The sequence below is a fragment of the Prunus avium genome, chromosome 2 (assembly GCF_965620075.1).
Source record: "Prunus avium chromosome 2, drPruAviu1.hap1.1, whole genome shotgun sequence".
NCBI lineage: Eukaryota > Viridiplantae > Streptophyta > Magnoliopsida > Rosales > Rosaceae > Prunus > Prunus avium.
In genome coordinates, this window is record NC_142285.1 from 2381734 (window position 1) to 2400825 (window position 19092).

The 19092-nt window shown below is 36.9% G+C and overlaps 1 protein-coding gene and 1 pseudogene across 5 annotated transcripts; both read left to right on the top strand.

Annotated features, from left to right (window-relative positions):
- The first annotated feature begins 2527 nt into the window (after positions 1-2527).
- On the top strand, positions 2528-9162 carry LOC110765836 (LOW protein: PPR containing protein). 5 transcript variants are annotated; one of them, XR_015833830.1, is made up of 4 exons: positions 2528-3005; positions 3777-4872; positions 5466-5595; positions 7649-9162. XR_015833830.1 is itself a non-coding variant. In XM_021969076.2 (3 exons), the coding sequence occupies exons 1-3, from the start codon at positions 2682-2684 to the stop codon at positions 5486-5488; spliced, it is 1443 nt and encodes a 480-aa protein (XP_021824768.2). In that variant the 5' UTR covers positions 2528-2681; the 3' UTR covers positions 5489-7513. The 5 variants fall into 5 exon arrangements, 1 of the variants encoding a protein (XP_021824768.2); XR_015833831.1 differs by having other exon boundaries at positions 7737-9162; XR_002528070.2 differs by lacking the exon at positions 7649-9162 and adding an exon at positions 6679-7513.
- Positions 9163-12913: 3751 nt separating this feature from the next.
- LOC110751235 (exopolygalacturonase pseudogene) lies at positions 12914-14140 on the top strand (annotated as a pseudogene).
- The last annotated feature ends 4952 nt before the right edge of the window (positions 14141-19092 follow it).

The window sequence follows — 19092 nt, forward strand, 5'->3', positions numbered from 1 at the left end:
GTTTTGATCATTTAACCAATCGGTGTTGCTAGGTCCATTGTCACGGAAAAGTCTTCTTCTCATAACATCCCTTCGTTCTAGCTTCCAAAATTGTTTTGTTTCAGGGGACATATGGCTTGTATCCATAGCCATAGTTTCCTGATCCTTCTTGTCAATGTCTTGTTTGTGTATAAACTTCCTTTCTCTTGCATATTCTTCATTCATTGCCTTCTCGTCTGCATCTTTTTTCATGTCTAACTCAATTCTCATGGTGCCGTTCCTTGCAATTTGCTCCAAGAATTTTGCAGTATCATTGCTGGAATTACTCCCTCTCTTCACCTTTGCCGCCTTTCGACCAATAGGCCTCGGCTCCTTTTGGATTGGTGAGTCTTGACTCATCGGGGAATCCAAAGACGAATCCGATGCCGTTGAATCTTGGAGTGGCATCTCGTTTAACACAACGGTCGGACCCGTGGGAATAATTCTGAAACGTTTGCAATTTTTCACCACCTTCCAACATTGTTGATGGTTGAAATTTTTTTTGCCTTACCCAATGGCACCGAACCACATTTGTGCTTGTATAATCTATTAACAAAAAAATATTGAAAATGCAAGAAATATTAAAAAAACATTGAAAATGCAAGTAACATTACAAAAATATTGGAAATGCAAGAAACATTATTAAAAAAAAAAAAATGGAAATGCAAGAAACATTACAAAAATATTGGAAATGCAAGTAACATTAAAAAAATATTTGAAATGCAAGAAATATTAAAAAAAAATAAATGAAAATGCAAGTAATATTACAAAAATATTGGAAATACAAGAAACATTTTTTTAAAAAAAGGACATTAGATTTAATAAAATGTAAATTACAAATAATTTACCTCATTGCCAAGATTTTCGCCCCCTCGAAGGTTGTCCCTTGCTTTTGCCAACGCATCTCTCCATTTTCCCAACTCTTTATTCAAAATTTTCCACCTACTACCTAAGGCCATTTCTGTACGAGCCGAACCCGATCTTTCACAAAATTCAGCATGAATTTTTCTCCACATATGAGAGAATTTCATCTCATTGCTCGTGACTGGACAATGACCAACTTGTACCCAACACTCACACAAAAGAACATCTTCCATGGTTGTCCACGTGCCTCCGGCTTCGATGGAAGATGCCATAAGATGGTGAATAAAAATGAAAATTGGAAGTGATGAAATTTTTGTGTAGAAAGTGAAAAGTAATAGAAGGAGAAGAAATTATATGAGGATTTGGTGTTGAAAGTCAACAACATTGGTAGGTACTTATAGAAAAAAAGTCCAGAATTGTTTTGGTAATTTTTTTTAAAAAATTTCAAATTTTTTAAGCCAAAAAAAAAAAGGACAGCCATTGGATTTGAGGAAAAAAATTATCGGAGCGACCAAAATGCGCCACGTGGCGTGTTATTGTTGGCAGATGGGACCTGCAGCTTGCCCGGGCAAGCTTGGCCCACTGGAAGCGCTCGCCTAGGCTTGGGCTCTGGAGGCAATGGCTGGAACTGCTCTAATGGGAAAAGATTTTTTTTTTTTTTTGGGGGTGGGGGGAGAAGAAATTGGGTTGAATCCCTGCACAAACAAAAAATTAGGTCAAGCTAGGGATGGCGAAAATTCCTGCACAAACAAAAAGTTACATGATAGTTGAGTTGAATTTTAAATTTAGATGGCTTTAGTGTGGATAATATGAAGTATTTTTAAATTAAATCGAGATGATTTTCATTAGTTTAGTTGAATTGAATATAACTAAGTTAATTGATTGTTTAAAGTAAAATTTAAATGGTATAATGTAAGGTAAATATATTTTTTAAACAAAAAGTGGGGATTTAGGGTTGGTTTGGGAGACAACTCCCTAACGGGGATGACAACGGGGGAATTCCCCAAAAATTCTTATCGGGGTTGGTATTGCCATACTCGGCTCCGAACCGGCCCTGCCATCCTAGATCAATCAAATATATCAATTTTTTTTACTCCAAAAAAATTAACTAAATCATTAAATATAGTCCATTAAATTGTTTCTCTGGTGAACAAAACAAAAACAAAAAACAAAAAACCAAGAATGAAGTTCATATACTCTCCCTTTTTTCTGTCTCTTCGTCATGACCTAGTGGCATATAGTCTTCACTTTATTAAAAAATTTCTCGATTTAAATTATGAACGATAATTGCTAAATGAAAAAAAAAAAAAAACATTACCAACTTTTAAATCCTAACCAATGTTTTCGGAAGGATGCTAAAATTGTGCATCATGTGCATTTCTCAATCTCAATCCTTACCCACACCCAACGTCCCCTTTTTTTCCCATTTCCTCCAACATGGCATCTTAGTTGTGTATGTGAGAAACACTCATTCTCTGTAATTTAGACACTCACTTGTATATTTGCTCCAAAAAAATAAAAGACTATATCACTTGTATTAAAAATAAAAAATCAGTAACTGGGCTTGCTTAGCCCGAAGATAAGGTTATACGTGTGGTCCAAAAACTATGAGGAAAGAAGGGCGATGTGTAATTTCAACTCATTTGTATTCCAAACTCAGGCCCACTTGACCCTTCTAGCTTGCGCTTCTCTCCGTCCGCCTCTGAAGTGTCTCGACAGTCTCTGAACTAAACCCCAACCCATCCAGTCACTTCCATATCCACTCGACAGTCTCTGAACTGTCTACGACCACCGGCATAATGGAGCCACACCTCCTTCACCCCACTAACCTGCGCCTTTCAACTTCAACCTCCTTAACCTCTGCCACATATTCGATAACACTCTGCGGTGAACATGCCTATAAACGAAACCCAACAATCCATTGTCTTCATTTATCGAAACGGAGCTCCAACCCATCTTTGAAGGCCAAAAAGGAGCTTTCTCGACTTCTGAGAACAGACGCTGCTGTTAGAAACATTGAGAGGAAAGCAAATTCCAACAAGTACAATAACCTTTGGCCCAAGGCTGTTTTGGAGGCTCTGGATGAAGCTATTGCAAACAATCTGTGGGAGAGTGCTCTTAAGGTTTGTGGGTCTTTTTTATTTTCTTCTGTGTGTTTTGGGCATGAGTTTTGTCTTATCAGTATGTTGGATTTTTGGTTGGTTGGTTTCTGGGTTTGTGGAGTTATGTTCAGCCTCTGTTTATTTATTTATTTTTTACTTTTTTATTGTTTTGTTAGAAATAGTGGGGAATTAATAATGAGATTAAAAGTTTGAAAATATTGAGATATTAAGTTGGACAACCTCTCTGAAATGAAAAGTTGACAGCTTTAATTCAGTGGGAGTAGGATTAGTTGTGGCCTGAGGCTTTCTGGGTTGGGGAGAAGAAGTGAACTCTTTAGGTTTGCGGAAATTTATTGCTTATGAACTAAGGCTTCTGGGTCTGTTACATGTTCAATTTCTCAATTGGTTCCTGATCATATGTAAGAAAAGTTTGCTTAATTGAAATTGCTGTTGGTAAATTAGCGAATCTTGATGAGAAACAAGCTAATATCTGTAGTTTTTTGTTGCCTTCTAATCTTGATATTCCAGTGCTTTCATGCTTCTGGCCTTTAGGACCAGTATTGCTGTTCTATCAAAGAAGCAACAATTTCATTTTGATTAATTGTGCAAATGGTTAGATTCTAAAATCCTTGGTCATTTCAAAATAATTCTCTAAAAAAATTTTAAGTGCTATTTGTAGCATCTTAGTTTGGAATGCCACCCGTATGCCACTGGATTTCTTCGAGTCTTCATTTCTTCCTTTTGTTCTGTCTTCAAATTTTTCTGATATAAAACAACTCTTCCTTTCTTTAGATTTTTGGACTACTACGTAAGCAACACTGGTATGAGCCGAGATGCCAAACGTACACTAAACTGCTGATGATGCTTGGCAAGTGCAGGCAACCTGAGCAGGCCAGCTTGCTTTTCGAGCTCATGTTAAGTGATGGGCTAACACCTACTGTTGACGTCTTCACTGCTCTTGTTAGTGTTTATGGAAAAAATGGCCTCCTTGACAAGGCGTTCTCTACTGTCGATGATATGAAGTCAGTTTCTGACTGCAAACCAGATGTATATACATATTCTATTCTTATTAATTCCTGCACCAAATTCAATCGTCCTGATCTGATTGAAGAAATTCTGGCTGAGATGTCATATCTGGGGATCGGATGCAACACAGTCATATACAATACTCTAATTGATGGCTATGGTAAGGCTGAAATGTTTGAACTGATGGAGGACTCGTTGACAGACATGATTGAAAGTGGCAGCTGCCTTCCTGATGTTTTCACATTAAATTCATTTCTTGGGGCTTATGGGAAATGTGGACAGATAGAGAAGATGGAGAAGTGGTATGATGAATTTCAGCTGATGGGAATAAGGCCAGACCCTAAGACATTTAATATCCTGATTAAATCATATGGGAAAGCAACAATGTACGAAAAGATGGGGTCCGTTATGGAGTTTATGAAGAAAAGGTTTTTCTCCCCAACTGTTGTTACTTATAATATTGTAATTGAGGTATTTGGGAAAGCTGGAAATGTTGAGAAGATGGACGAATACTTTAGAAAAATGAAGTATCAAGGAATGAAGCCTAACTCCATCACCTATTGTTCTCTTGTTAGTGCGTATAGCAAAGCTGGGAATATGAGTAAAGTTGATTCCATTTTGAGGCAAGTAGAGAATTCGGATGTTATACTGGATACGCCTTTCTTCAACTGTATTATTAGTGCTTATGGTCGGGCTGGTGATGTAAGAAAGGTGAGCGAATTGTTTTTGGCAATGAAAGAAAAAAAATGTTTGCCTGACCATATCACCTTTGCTACCATGATCCAAGCCTACAATGCACGAGGCATGACTGAGGCTGCTGAGGACTTACAGAAAAGGATGATTACCAACACGGAAAATTCAGGTATCTTAAAATGCCTTCCCCATTCTATGAGTTTCTATGTTTTCACCCTTCTAATTTTGTATTTAACATTGATGAAGTTACTTTGTTTTCTCTAGTCAATCCTCACATGAGGAAGGCATAAAAAGAATTCTACTTAGAGTTGCGCTGACTCAGCTCATGTGTTGCATTTTTAGAGGATTCTTCTATACCTATGTTTGTAACTTGAATGGTTGAGGGATTCATCAATTCAGCAGCTAGGATTTTTTTTATTTTACTTGTTATTTGTTTAAATATAATTTTTAAAGAACTTAGCAGCTAGATTCTAAGTTATTGTCGTTAACATTCACGAGTCTAGACGATCAAAATCTGATATGGGCTGGATGACGAGAGGCTCTCTTCCATTTCATAAAAATTCCCTAACTCAGTTAAGGCGGGATTCTATTCCAATTCTTGGTATGACGTCAGAGACTTTACTAATATGCTAGCTAGTGTTGTCCGAAAGGACCGACTTTAATTCTGCTTTTACGATGGCTTATTTTTAATGAAATAATTTCTGCTTTTACTATGGCTTATTGATTATGGGATACATCTCATTAAACTGTTGCGTTCTGCAGGCACAAGGTTGATTGGATGCTAGTATGTTAATTATATAGAAGAATAAACCTTCAAATATAAACAATTCAGACTTTGAAGATGGTCAAAACTCGGACAAATGATGATAGCTTTTGGCCAGCTATATTGTAGGTAATCATAACTTCTTATCTTCCTCTCTCTAATTATCTGGAAAGTTGTGTCTACTTTTATTAGTAATCTCTGCAGAATGTGATTGGGAGAAAAATATAACCATAAACGCAAATTCAGACTAAATGTTAATGGGTGCGACTCTGATATTGTGGTTAGAGGCTTGAGTAGATTTCCTTGGAAAGACATCATAGGATATTGACGCAGCGAGATATAGGGGAATAGGGAGATCGAACGATACCCTAAAGTAACAATGTCGGAATCCACCAAAAAATTGAGTAAAACTCAAAGGTATTTGATTGATAATAAACTGAATTGTCACAAATACAATGCCACGAGTTAGCTTAAATAGAAAACCGTAGGAAACCTTGGGTTCCAGAATATTCATAAACTTGGCTAATAAGAAAATAATAAAAATCCTAGCTAAAATCATATATTAGGAAAATAATATCCTAATAGATAACTTATTCTTAAAAATATAAAATAAAACATTAAAGTAAATATAAATCTTGACAGAGTCCATAATTGCTTCAAACTTCCTCAATCAATTTGAAAATCTCAACAATACGCCTTCCTCTTTTCCTAGTGCCATATTTGACATTTAATCGGAACTTTTCTCTCTTGCACGATTTCCTTCCAACTTGGAGCCATTTTATTTTAATTAATTTTTCACACCATATTTTGCCCTACATCAGATATTAATTCTTTTATCCCTAACTTTGGTTAATGTTGGGAAATGGGGTGGACATTAGGTTCTAAGAGGAGTTGTGGATAGGGAAGTTTTCTGTATGTTCCTTTTATCCATGTTTTTCATAAATTTTTCAAGTCACCTATATAACATTCCAATTGCCAATATGTCTGTTGATTCTTCTTTTGCAATAAGTTGGAATTTTAATTTCTGCACAAACTTGAATGATTTGGAGGTTATGGAGCTTTCTTCGTTACAACCACTGAAAAATATGCCCTTAGAATTGAGGAGATTGATAAAAGTTATAATAACTTGAGTCATCCCATGTGTTTTTTGTGTAAACCGTTTTTTAGAAGTTAATTAACGAGTCATCTCCTCCCATTTTCGATCCTCTTCAGATGATTTGGAAAGCACAAGTGTAATATAAGGCACAAGTTTTGGGATAGATTATGCTCATTGTAGAGTCAGTATTGCGACATTATCCTCAGGGGTATGTCTCTATATTGGTGGGCCATGTGCTGAATGGGAGCTGAAAGTATAGATATATCTTTCTTCATTGCCCTATTACTCTAAAGCTTTGACACAAACTGTTTTCGGAAGCAAATGTGATATGTGTGACTCCCCAATTTTGCATATTCTATGATAGTTGCTTTTGGAGGGGGGGAAGGAGCAGAAGTAATATGTAATAGTTTTCTAATGACTGTTGCGTGCGTAGTATCTAGTATGGATGGAACAAAACCAGAGGATTTTTGAAAACTTTAATGTGGATGAAGTGAAGGGGTTATGTGATGTAATTTTCTTTTGGGCATCATTGAAGAGAAGAAGAGAGGGGGGGTTACTTGCTTAGTGCTTGACCTAAGCAAGGCGGTCGAAGAAGGCCGCAAGTGGAAGCAACTGTATACGACCTCCTCTTCCCCTTCCACCAACTGCTACGCTTGCAGAGGACGCCATTGCCAGCTAAGTCTTGGTTGTTTTTAATCATTGTGGGCTTCAATTTCATCAGAGATGTACCAATTTTTCTTATAGAGGCGTATTAGAAGGCGGTTATCTTTTGAGTTTTCTCTTGTTTAGGTTAGTTTCTTTTGCATTTTATGTGAGATTCTTTTGCAATGTATTTTGATGTTCATAGTTGCTGGTTGGTTATTTGTATGTGTTCCAAACTCCAGTGGGCTTCTTGTGCACTATGGTTGTACTTTCATGTATAGCATTTTAATAAAATGTTTGTGTTCCTCATTTCTTTCGGTTATCTTCAAAACATGATAGCTTTTCAATTTTTTTTTGGTCTTTTTCCCCCTTCAATATGGTTGATTTATAGCCTTACAGATGAAATTAGGTGAACTAATAAATTTCATTTTGGTGGATCTGAAGACATGTTTGTTAAAGGGAGAATGTACATGGCACAAAATGGCAATTCTGCATTTTTTATTTGGTTATTTGAATTGGCAATTGGATACAGAGTAAAGAAAATTAAGAAGTGGAGATGGCTTAAGCTGCAACAGACCTTTTGATTGGGAAAGTAGTATAATTTCTTGAAAACCAAGTCTCATTGTTAGGAGTTATGATCAAATTGATGAATTCATAGACGAGCAAATAAGTTGGGGTCCATGCACAAGAATTCTCTGTCAAGCTATGTGTTTCCACCAAGAATCTTTGGGAGAGGCATTGAATTTCAACCTGATTGCTGAAGATCATCAAAACAATCGAAGACATTCCATAAAGAAAACAAGGTTATCTTGTTGAACAAGGCATGAATACTTCCCATTATGATCCGAAGAAGTGAAAATCTGCAGGGAGTGTCTCTTTTCCTTGAAGACGATAATCTCGCGGGCATTGTAGATGCCAAAGAGAAGTTAGTTGGATGATTGTTGTCTGCACAGCTTCAAAAATCTATAATTTCAGTGGTTGGAATGGGAGATTCGGGCAAGACGACTTTAGTTGCAGCACTTCTGCTAACTGGAAAATTAGAGAAGGTTCAAGTTTGGTTTCATTCCTTTCAGAGCCTTTACATTCTTGATTTTGCATTGGTCCAGAGATTAACCCAAGATTGTCTTCCTCACTTCGAAGCACCACCCCATTTGACCAAACTTTGGCTGACAATGCATGTGTTGCTGCTAATGTGCTGTTATGGTGTATGCATATCTTGTTGGAGACTTGATGATTATTATTTTTTTGGGTCTGAATAGTAGATTTCATAAAAGGCCAAAGCCAAAGCCAAAAGAGAGGCAAACAGAGACGGTAACATACAGGTCCCAACCTGCATCAATACAGAGCACTCACAGGGAAGCCAAACAAACAACCCAGGAGGAAAAGAAAAAACGACACCTACAGATACGAAAGTTCATAACTAAATACATAGCCTGCGCAGTGACCCAGGCTCCGCCAAAATTAAGAAATGGGGGGGACATCGAAGACCATCCCTAGCCAAAACCAAGACCAATGAGGGAGGAGGTTGAGTAGCCCATCGCAGTGATCGCACCTCATTTGACAGGGCTGCAGCAGCATGAGCAGCTTGGTTTTCCAGACGAGAGACCCACTCCCATTTAATGCCAGAGAAGAGAATCAGGAAGGAAGCAAGTCGTCTGATTTCCAATATAATAGGTAGGATTCTCCAATTGCTTCTGTGTCGACTACCAGTAAGACAGCTGATCACCTCTTTCTATTAGAATGCTGTGCAATACATGTAATTGGTATTGTTTTATTTCCTCCCTATTTTGTATTCCTGGTTTATGAGGGATCCTTGATTATTGTAGGAGTTAGCCGTGCTGCCCAAATGTTGTAAACCATATATAGTCGTTCACTGGCTCTTGTTTTAATCATTCTATTTCATTCAATAGTGGTATCAGAGCCCTTGGATGATAGCTAGGGTTTCTGTCATTCTTCTTTTTCTTTAGCTTCATCACACCACCACAACTCCGACAATGGAACAACTTCAATCGATTGCTCCAGGACTGTCAACTGAACAATATGATCAAATCATGCAAACAGTAGGACACAATTGACTAAACCTTTGGATGCTTTTGTGAAAATAAATGATAATTGGTACAATATTGAGTATGAGGGATTGCCTGAAATCTGCTATCTCTATGAGAGGTATGGCCACAAAAGGGAAAGGTATGAGATGAAGGGACAACCATGTGGAGTTATGCCTGGTAAAACGAATATGGGGAAGGAAGCTAACCCTGTGAAGGATGACAATGGGATGAATAAACAGAATAATGATATTGTTGCTCCTGAAGTGAATGATAATTCTGGTACTGACTCTCTCAAAGGGCCTTGGATGCATGTTCCCCCTAGAAGAAAACCTAGAAATGATGGTAAGCATGCAAATGGGAAGGGCTCTACTTCTAAAGCCAACGGTTCTAGATTTGACACTCTGCGGCAAGAATTTTGGAAGGAATGAAAGGGATGCCAATACAGAGCATGTGCATAACCATATTCGATCTAGCTTTGTTGCTAATAATGCGAAGGGACTTGGGCCTAAGGTCTGGAGTGAATCTCATAAGGCTAAGATTGCTGATAGGACATCTTTACATGATATACTTCAATCCGGAAGATTCATATGCAAGAGTGGGTAAGACAACAAGTTCCGGTGAGGCTAAAATAGGTACATTATTTCTCACTATAACAAAAATAGGTATAAAAAAAATACATAGCTCGGATGAATGAATTTTTTTTGTACCTATTATGTAAAGAAAATAGGTATGTTACTTTGTAATAGAAACTTATGTACACATTTTATAAATTAAAAACATATTTACAAAATAATGTACCTAGCTCGGATAAATGAGGTACATGTTACTTTGTAATAGAAAATTTGTACACTTTTTTTATAAATTATAAACACATTTAAAAAATAAGATACCTATTTTTCATTATTTCTATATTAAAAAATAGGTACATTGAATATAAGAACATATGAATATGATCCAAATGTTCTTTTTTTTTTGGGAAATATTTTTGCCAGCATGACCCAAACGATTAAACCCATAATCAAAACCTATAATAAAACAACACCCATGAATGGGGATTAACCTATAATTGAATTTGAAGGAGATTCGCCAAGTTTACTATTTTTCATTATAAGTACAAGTCATACAAAGAGGGAAAAAGAAATGGACCAATTTCAGTTTCTTTTGGTGTCCAATTGAAATCATGTTCGATTCAAAGCAGAACTAACTCAAACCATAGTTTGTTTACAGCATAATTATTTGAATGTTATTTTGTTTTCTCTCTCTTATTGAAAGATTACATAGTTGTTGATGCAAAGAATGTGAGCGAGGGAGAGATACAGAGGCAGGGAGAGAGTTGCTGGGAAGAGGATACAGAGGGAGGGGGAGGGGGAGGGGGAGGGGAGGAAAGAAAGAAAAGAAAAGAGAAAAAAAAAGGTGTAAAAGTTAACTAAGGTTGTGGGCCCCTTTTTAATTTTTAGTTTTTAATTCTGATATAAAAGCTAACTAAAATTAACCAGTGGATAGATGTCATCTTTCAAGGGTGGTGGTGAACATACACCTATGATTAATGTGGGTGAGCAAAAATGCTCCCATAATAATAATATGCTAATAACTTGGGGGGATTAGATGTCCTTGTGGGTCTTCCTTCACTTTGCACGGCAGATGCGCCTGCATCACAGACGATATGCATAAGCTATCCTTGATTTCCTAGCGCCATTCTAAATGATGTTCATGGCATCTTTTGAAACAGATATAGCCTTCTCTGCAAAACAAGGCAGTTGGAAGGCAGCATTGTGCATCTGCAAGAGTGAAAACAGAGGAAAGCAGATCCATTAGGGGGGCAATAAAGCATAAAAAAACAACAGAGAATAGACTAAAAAAATAGTTATGGAAAGAAGAAATTAGCAGTACTTGTGCGTTGTAGAATTTCGGAGGTCCCTTAGCCACACTGTGGTTCTCCGGGTTTAACGGATTGATAGGCGGAGTCTTTGTAAGTGTGGGAGCAATTGGAAGTGTGGCCAAGTAGAAGCCAATTGGGCTTCAAATTCGATTTGTGCATTAAATATTATATAGATAATACATAATATTTAATTACATAAAAAAAAAAGATGGACCTTCGGCTCTTGAGAAATTTAATTAAGGCACCCGAACGAAAATAAGTAATTTATTTTTTCGTTTGGCACAGCGGAATTAAATCGGTAAAATACTTAAATATTCACTAAAGAAATCATAATTAATACATAATTACAAATTAAAGTAATTTAAAAAGGCTAAGATATTACTTAATTACATATAATAAAGTAAAGAAGTTGGCCAAAAAACAAAAGTAAAGAAACTAATTTTATATTTTTTTAATAAAAAAACTCTCCAGACGAAATTTCGTCGGCAGAGGTAACTTTCGTCGGGAGAGGTGTTTTCTTAGTTTTCTATTTGCAGGGTATAGTCCCGAACAGCTATACTTTTAAAATATTCTATTTTTGGGGTATAGCCGAACGACTGTACTTTTATATTCTTAGCGTATAGCCGCGCGGCGATACATTTAAAATAATCTATTTTCACGAATTGCCGTGCGGCTATACTATTAAAATATTCTATTTCAGGCTATTTTTAAAATATTATATTTTTAGCATATAGCCGTGCGGCTATACGTTTAACACATTATATTGAAGGCGTATAGCCGCTCGGCGATACTGTTAAAATACTATTTTTATGGAGTATAGCCGCGCGGCTGTACCGACTATACTATTCAGTGAAAAATTAGTATTTAAATATTTTAATTAATTTCATAAAAATTACTTAATAAATACTAATTAATTATATTTAATTATCTTAAATAATTTTGTTGAATTTAAAATTATTTTAAAAATAGTTTCTATTATTTAAAAATTCTAAAAATTGAATTTTAGTCTCCAAACTCTAAATCCAAGTCTCGAACAAAAAACCGTAGCTTTCGAACTTATCCGAACTTGTTCCAAAACCGTTCGCAAGCCTCAAACTCTAACTGTAAATCTACTGTAGGGCAATTAGGACTCGATTAGGCTTGGATAATCACGTAACCCAACCTAGGGTTTTACGATTTAGGTTTCGCTCTCAGTCTTGGGTTAGGTCCAGTTTGAGATTGCTGTCACTTTTAAAAAAAAGTTGTTTCTGTTGTGCTTTGAAAATAATTAGCTGTAAAGTAAAGCAGCTCCACGTTTGGTGCAAATGGATTATTTAAGCTAAGTTGATGAATTAAAGTTGTTAAGATGAGGCACTTTCTAGTTGGATGATATTAGAAAAAGTATATACATAAATGGGCCAATAGTGTAGGCATGGCCTTTTCCTGTTGATCTTGTTAACTCTATCCAGGTATGTATGCATGGTTTTGGTCCTCATGTTTTGGAATATACATATATTGCGGGGTGTTGAGGAGGACAGCAATGCAACAAAGAGCTTAGCACGTTCTAGATAGAGATTTGGTGATGAATATTCTCAAGGCTAAACAGATTACTAATTATAGGATATAAAGCTAAACTAGAATGCAACTTCGTATAAAAATAGTTAGTGATTGGTTGGATAGTTTGATGGTGTTGAGCCTTCCCAATCGGACTATAAATTGGCCTCAACTCAAAATGGAGTTGCATCATCCTTCCAAAGGAAAAAAAAACAGAGAATACAATAACAAAGTGGAAGGAAAATCAAGATGGCTCTGAAATTAAGTTTCTTGGCAATGCTTTTGTTCTTATTGTTAGCATCTATAGCTAAAGCTCATGCTAGTGTGTTTGACGTGACGAGTGCAACATACGGTGCAACGCCTGGCTCTGATGTCAGTAATGCCTTGGCCAAGGCTTGGAGTGATGCATGTGCATCGCCATCAGCGAGTAAAGTTGTTGTTCCGAGCGGGACATACAAGTTAAAAGAAGCAAATTTCAGAGGCCCCTGTAAGGCTCCTATTGAGATGCAAGTTCAAGGCACATTGCAGGCTCCAGCAGACGCTGGCCAACTCACAAGACCGGATACTTGGGTTGGTTTTCAGTACATTGACATGCTCACCTTATCAGGTGGTGGGACTTTTGATGGCCAAGGAGCACTTGCTTGGAGTCAAAATGACTGCCGCGAAAAAACAAATTGCAAACCTATTCCCGTTAGTCTACGGTTTGAATTCCTCACAAATTCCAAAGTTCAGGACATAACTTCACTTAACAGCAAAAATTTCCACATGCATGTTTTCCAGTGCAACCATACTACATTTCAACATCTTACCATCACAGCACCTGACGAGAGCAAAAACACAGACGGAATCCATATCGGGGCTTCGATTGGTATCAACATTACTCATGCAAAGATTGGAACTGGGGATGATTGTGTTTCTATTGGTGATGACTCCCACCAAATCACAGTGACTGATGTTACTTGTGGGCCAGGCCATGGAATAAGCATTGGAAGCCTTGGAAGATATAAGGACGAAAAGGATGTGACCGGGATCATAGTTAAGAACTGCACCCTGACTAATACGCAGAACGGTGTGAGAATCAAAACATGGCCAGATTCTCCTTCGCCTAGCACTGCCTCAGATATACACTATGAGGATATTATCATGGTTAATGTCAGTAACCCTATCCTCATAGACCAATTGTACTGCCCATATACTCAGTGTGACCAAAAGCCTCCGTCAAAAGTTAAGATCAGCAATGTCAGCTTCAAGAACATTAAGGGCTCATCTTTCACTCCACTTGCAGTCAAGCTTGTATGTACCAGGGGCATACCGTGTGAGAATGTGGAGTTGACTGACATTGATCTCACCTACGGTGGAGACCGAGGCCCTCTTACCTCAATGTGTTCTAATGTCAAGCCCACAATTACTGGCGTGATAAAGGCTCTTGGTTGTGCTACGTCGTCCTTGGCACCTCTTCCTTTATCCAAGAATTAGAAAGTACTGATTAATGTTCTCTGTACATAAATTGATGTGTTCTACTTTGCTTCTGTGCTACATGTTATCTCCTTCGTATCAAGATAAATAAATACACAACACACTTTTCTTCAATGCCAACAGGATTTAGAGCCCTCTTATAGCATTGTTGACCTATTTGATCCCAATTTTCGTCACTGAAAACTTCCCTTGTGAATTTGGCAGTAACACCGCATGATATTTCTCTGTCTTATATGAAAAACAACCGATAGATCTTTCTCTTCCAAATTTTGTCAAGACTATTGAAGTGGAAGGGGATGCACAATATATTATTACTGCTCTTGAGAAAGATGGGGAGGATTTGCGTGTGTGGAAGGTCACCTTTTTGAAGAAGCTAAGTGCCTCACACATTCTTTCTCTCTAGTGAGATGGCGATATGGCTCCATAGAATGTAATAAGGTGGCTCTAGGCATGCCTTGTTGTTAGATCAAGAATCTTTTGGTTAGAGGAAGAGCCTCCATGACTTACGTCTTTGTTATTGGATAATACTCCAAGTTTATCAAATTAATGAAATCTTTCATTTTCTTTTATAAAAAAAATAGGAGGGTGAAGCTAGAAAACAATTTTTAGAGGCACCAAGAGTGTGAATAACTTAGTTCGGGGGCCATTACATAAGTCTTTTACAAATTCTTCCATGAAATGCTAGAAATATCTTTAAATTTACGAAGAACTAAATGTACGCTTGTATATTGCTATTTTTTGGAAGTTTGAATGAAATTCAAAGACTTTTGTCCCACATTGGTAGAAAGAAGAAAAGGCGGAGTCTTTGTAAGTGTGGGAGTAATTGGAAGTGTGGCCAAGTAGAAGCCAATTGGGCTTCAAATTCGATTTGTGCATTAAATATTATATAGATAATACATAATATTTAATTATTAAAAAAAAAAAAAAGATGGACCTTCGGCTCTTGAGAAATTTAATTAAGGCACCCGAACGAAAATAAGTAATTTATTTTTTCGTTTGGCACAGCTGAATTAAATCGGTAAAATACTTAAATATTCACTAAAGAAATCATAATTAATACATAATTACAAATTAAAGTAATTTAAAAATGCTAAGATATTACTTAATTACATATAATAAAGTAAAGAAGTTGGCCAAAAAACAAAAGTAAAGAAACTAATTTTATATTTTTTTAATAAAAAAACTCTCCAGACGAAATTTCGTCGGCAGAGGTAACTTTCGTCGGGAGAGGTGTTTTCTTAGTTTTCTATTTGCAGGGTATAGTCCCGAACAGCTATACTTTTAAAATATTCTATTTTTGGGGTATAGCCGAACGACTGTACTTTTATATTCTTAGCGTATAGCCGCGCGGCGATACATTTAAAATAATCTATTTTCACGAATTGCCGTGCGGCTATACTATTAAAATATTCTATTTCAGGCTATTTTTAAAATATTATATTTTTAGCATATAGCCGTGCGGCTATACGTTTAACACATCATATTGAAGGCGTATAGCCGCTTGACGATACTGTTAAAATACTATTTTTATGGAGTATAGCCGCGCGGCTGTACCGACTATACTATTTATTGAAAAATTAGTATTTAAATATTTTAATTAATTTCATAAAAATTACTTAATAAATACTAATTAATTATATTTAATTATCTTAAATAATTTTTTTGAATTTAAAATTATTTTAAAAATAGTTTCTATTATTTAAAAATTCTAAAAATTGAATTTTAGTCTCCAAACTCTAAATCCAAGTCTCGAACAAAAAACCGTAGCTTTCGAACTTATCCGAACTTGTTCCAAAACCGTTCGCAAGCCTCAAACTCTAACTGTAAATCTACTGTAGGGCAATTAGGACTCGATTAGGCTTGGATAATCACGTAACCCAACCTAGGGTTTTACGATTTAGGTTTCGCTCTCAGTCTTGGGTTAGGTCCAGTTTGAGATTGCTGTCACTTTTAGAAAAAAGTTGTTTCTGTTGTGCTTTGAAAATAATTAGCTGTAAAGTAAAGCAGCTCCACGTTTGGTGCAAATGGATTATTTAAGCTAAGTTGATGAATTAAAGTTGTTAAGATGAGGCACTTTCTAGTTGGATGATATTAGAAAAAGTATATACATAAATGGGCCAATAGTGTAGGCATGGTCAAGAAGCTGCCACTCAGATTTTTGAGCATTATCATCTTCACTCACTCAATGCTCTCTCTGGTAAGTTTAACTCCTCTGTAGTTAGGGAATTTTACTCTAATTTTCCTGCTGATCCTAAGGGGTCCAACTTTCAGGTTGTTGTTAGGTCTGTGTCTATTATTCTGAAACCGTCTGTAATCAATTGGTTTTTAGGTTTTCGGTCTTTCCCTGGTTTTGGTTCTGAAAAATTTGCTGATGTCTCTTCTGAGTACACTATTGAATTGTTTAAAACCATGGCTTATCCTGATCAGACTATGCCTCTGACCTCTAAGGGCCTTCCTATTAAGTCGTATCTATCCCTTTTCTACAAGTTTCTTTGGGATTTTGTTAGGCATAATGTTCTCCCTACTGGGAACAATTCGAATCCCACCTTAGCTGCCTGTCAACTCATGATATCCATGGTGAATCATGATAAAATTCCCTTTGGGGATATTCTTTATCATGCTATTCTTGGCAAGACTTTGGGTCATGGAACGAAACACAAGGGAACTCTTGTCTTCCCATGTCTTATCCAGCTTATCTGTGAGCGTCATAAGGTGCCCTTTCTTGATTCTGATCAGTGGACTCCTCCCACTGCTCCGTTTGGCAAGGCCTCCCTTGCCCTTAGCCAAAAGGTTTCAAGCTCCTTTCTCACCTTTGTGTCATCCGCTTCCACAAATGCCTCTCTCAGAGCTGAGCTTGCTGCCAAGGAGAAGCACATACAGCACCTTATGAGCCTCATTCCGTCTTCCTCGACTGCTGCTGCTGCTGCTGCTAAAGTGGATCCTCACCCGGCTCCTGCCTCTGAGGACTCTGATGCTTCTGCTGCATCTGATGAGTCTGCCGATTCTCTGGTTTTTTAGCTAGAGGTTTGATTAGGCTGTGTCCTAGTTAGGGGGAGTCTTTTTGGACTGGTTGGATGGCTTAATTTGTTATCAAATTATGGGGATCATGTGATCTTGAAGGGGAGTTTATTTTGGGCAGATTGGAAGTCTATGTTTGTAATTACATTGTGGTTTTTTCTTTGTTTCTGTTTGGTTAGTCTGTGCAACTTGTTAGGGGGAGTAGTTGTTGTATTGTTTTGAACAGCTGTACTGTGATTTGTAATCAATCTATGCTTTGTGTTCAAATCAGATTTTCTGCCCTCTGTTTCTTTCCTCTATTTGCTGTTTTATTTCCTTGCCTTTTTGTTCTTTCCTTATCAACAAGGGGGAGAACACTCTCAACCCCTTATTGCGCACATTGCATATTGTTTAAAATTTAAAATTCTGAGATATAATATGCTTGTCTTGTGCTGGAAGTTTGGTTACTGGTTTTGCAGGTACTTCATTTAAATCATCTTCTTAAGTTTGATTTTGGGTTGAGTGTTCATGAGAGAGTGTGTTGTCAAGGAAAGCCAAAAAGGGGGAGATTGTTAATGTATGAATTTTGATTAATTCTTTTGGCTTCCCTTGACAATTTTGTAATAGGACTTTTATATGTATTTATCAAGCTCAAGGTTAGATTAAGATTAGCATCTCTAAGTGTTCTTAACTCTCATCTATCCTATGGAGGTTCAAGCAATTTGACAAAGGTAAATCATGCATTGCATATCATGTATTAAAACTGTTTTCATAAATGATGACTAGTCATCCTTGCTCTATAGGATTTCCAGCTGGTTAACCATCTATTTTGTCCTATTCTCTTTTCTCTCTCTGCTGCCATGTGGCAGTCTGACCTAAGGGATTCTTTTGTCTGTAAAGACTAGTGAATTCCCCATTTGGAGGTTGTCTCTTTCGTGTGCTTGGAAAGATTAGCTTGCCATCTTTCTTTTTCTCTTCCTCAAGAGTTAACCATATATTTCATCTATGAGTTTTTCTAATTGAATACTTCTTGAAAAACTGCTTTTGAAATATGCATCTGCATCTAGTTATTTAAATCATTCTCTCATTTAGATCTAGATCGGATTTAAGATTGATTTCTTCAAGAGTATGGTTTCTTGAAGAAATTGGTCATTCTCCCTTGAATCCAAATTTTGGTTTCGTTCTAAGTTGGAGCTTGCAAGCTAGTGCCATGGAATGAACGAGCTGGAGAAGGAGCTGCCATTGCCATGAAGAACTTAGCTTCAAGCTTTGCTAAGTTGGAGAAGAAGATTGCACAAAGGAGGTATAACTCATCTTCCTAAATAGATCTAGGTTTTGCTTGAGCTTGCTTGTATTCCTTTGTAAGAATCTTTTTCTACTTAGTGGATTGCCTAGTCGGTTGATGACTCCCAGTTTTTCCCAATGGTAGGTTTCTGGGTAAACAAAATCTGTTTTGCATATCTGAGAATTTCTGGGTTTGTGTTCTTGGTGTTTGACTAGTCATCTATATCTGTTGTTTGTTGTTTACTTGATATTGATGACTTCACACACTTTCACCATAGTTGTTGCTAGCACAGGGGATGCCTAGATTGACGAGTCCTTCTGAGTGCCTAAGTTGTCACTAGTAATCTTCTAGGGCTGCAGGTACCTTGTGGCATACTCTGTGTGTTCTCTTGATTGTTGTGTTGTTGTGTCTTGTTTGTTTAGTTAAATCTACCTCTCGTCACCTAAGTACCAATTACAGATTGTACAATGGCAATATGTCTCCGGAGTATGCTATGGCGGGGTGTTTTCTGAAAAATTTGATGGCTACAACTTCGGGGTCTTGCAATTGGAGATTATTAGTGGCAAAAAGAATACCAGCTTCTATTCCAGTGACCAACATAGGCTTCCTAGCTTATGTAAGCTCACACTCTAAATCTTAATGCAAAATCATATCTTTCATACTGCTTAAG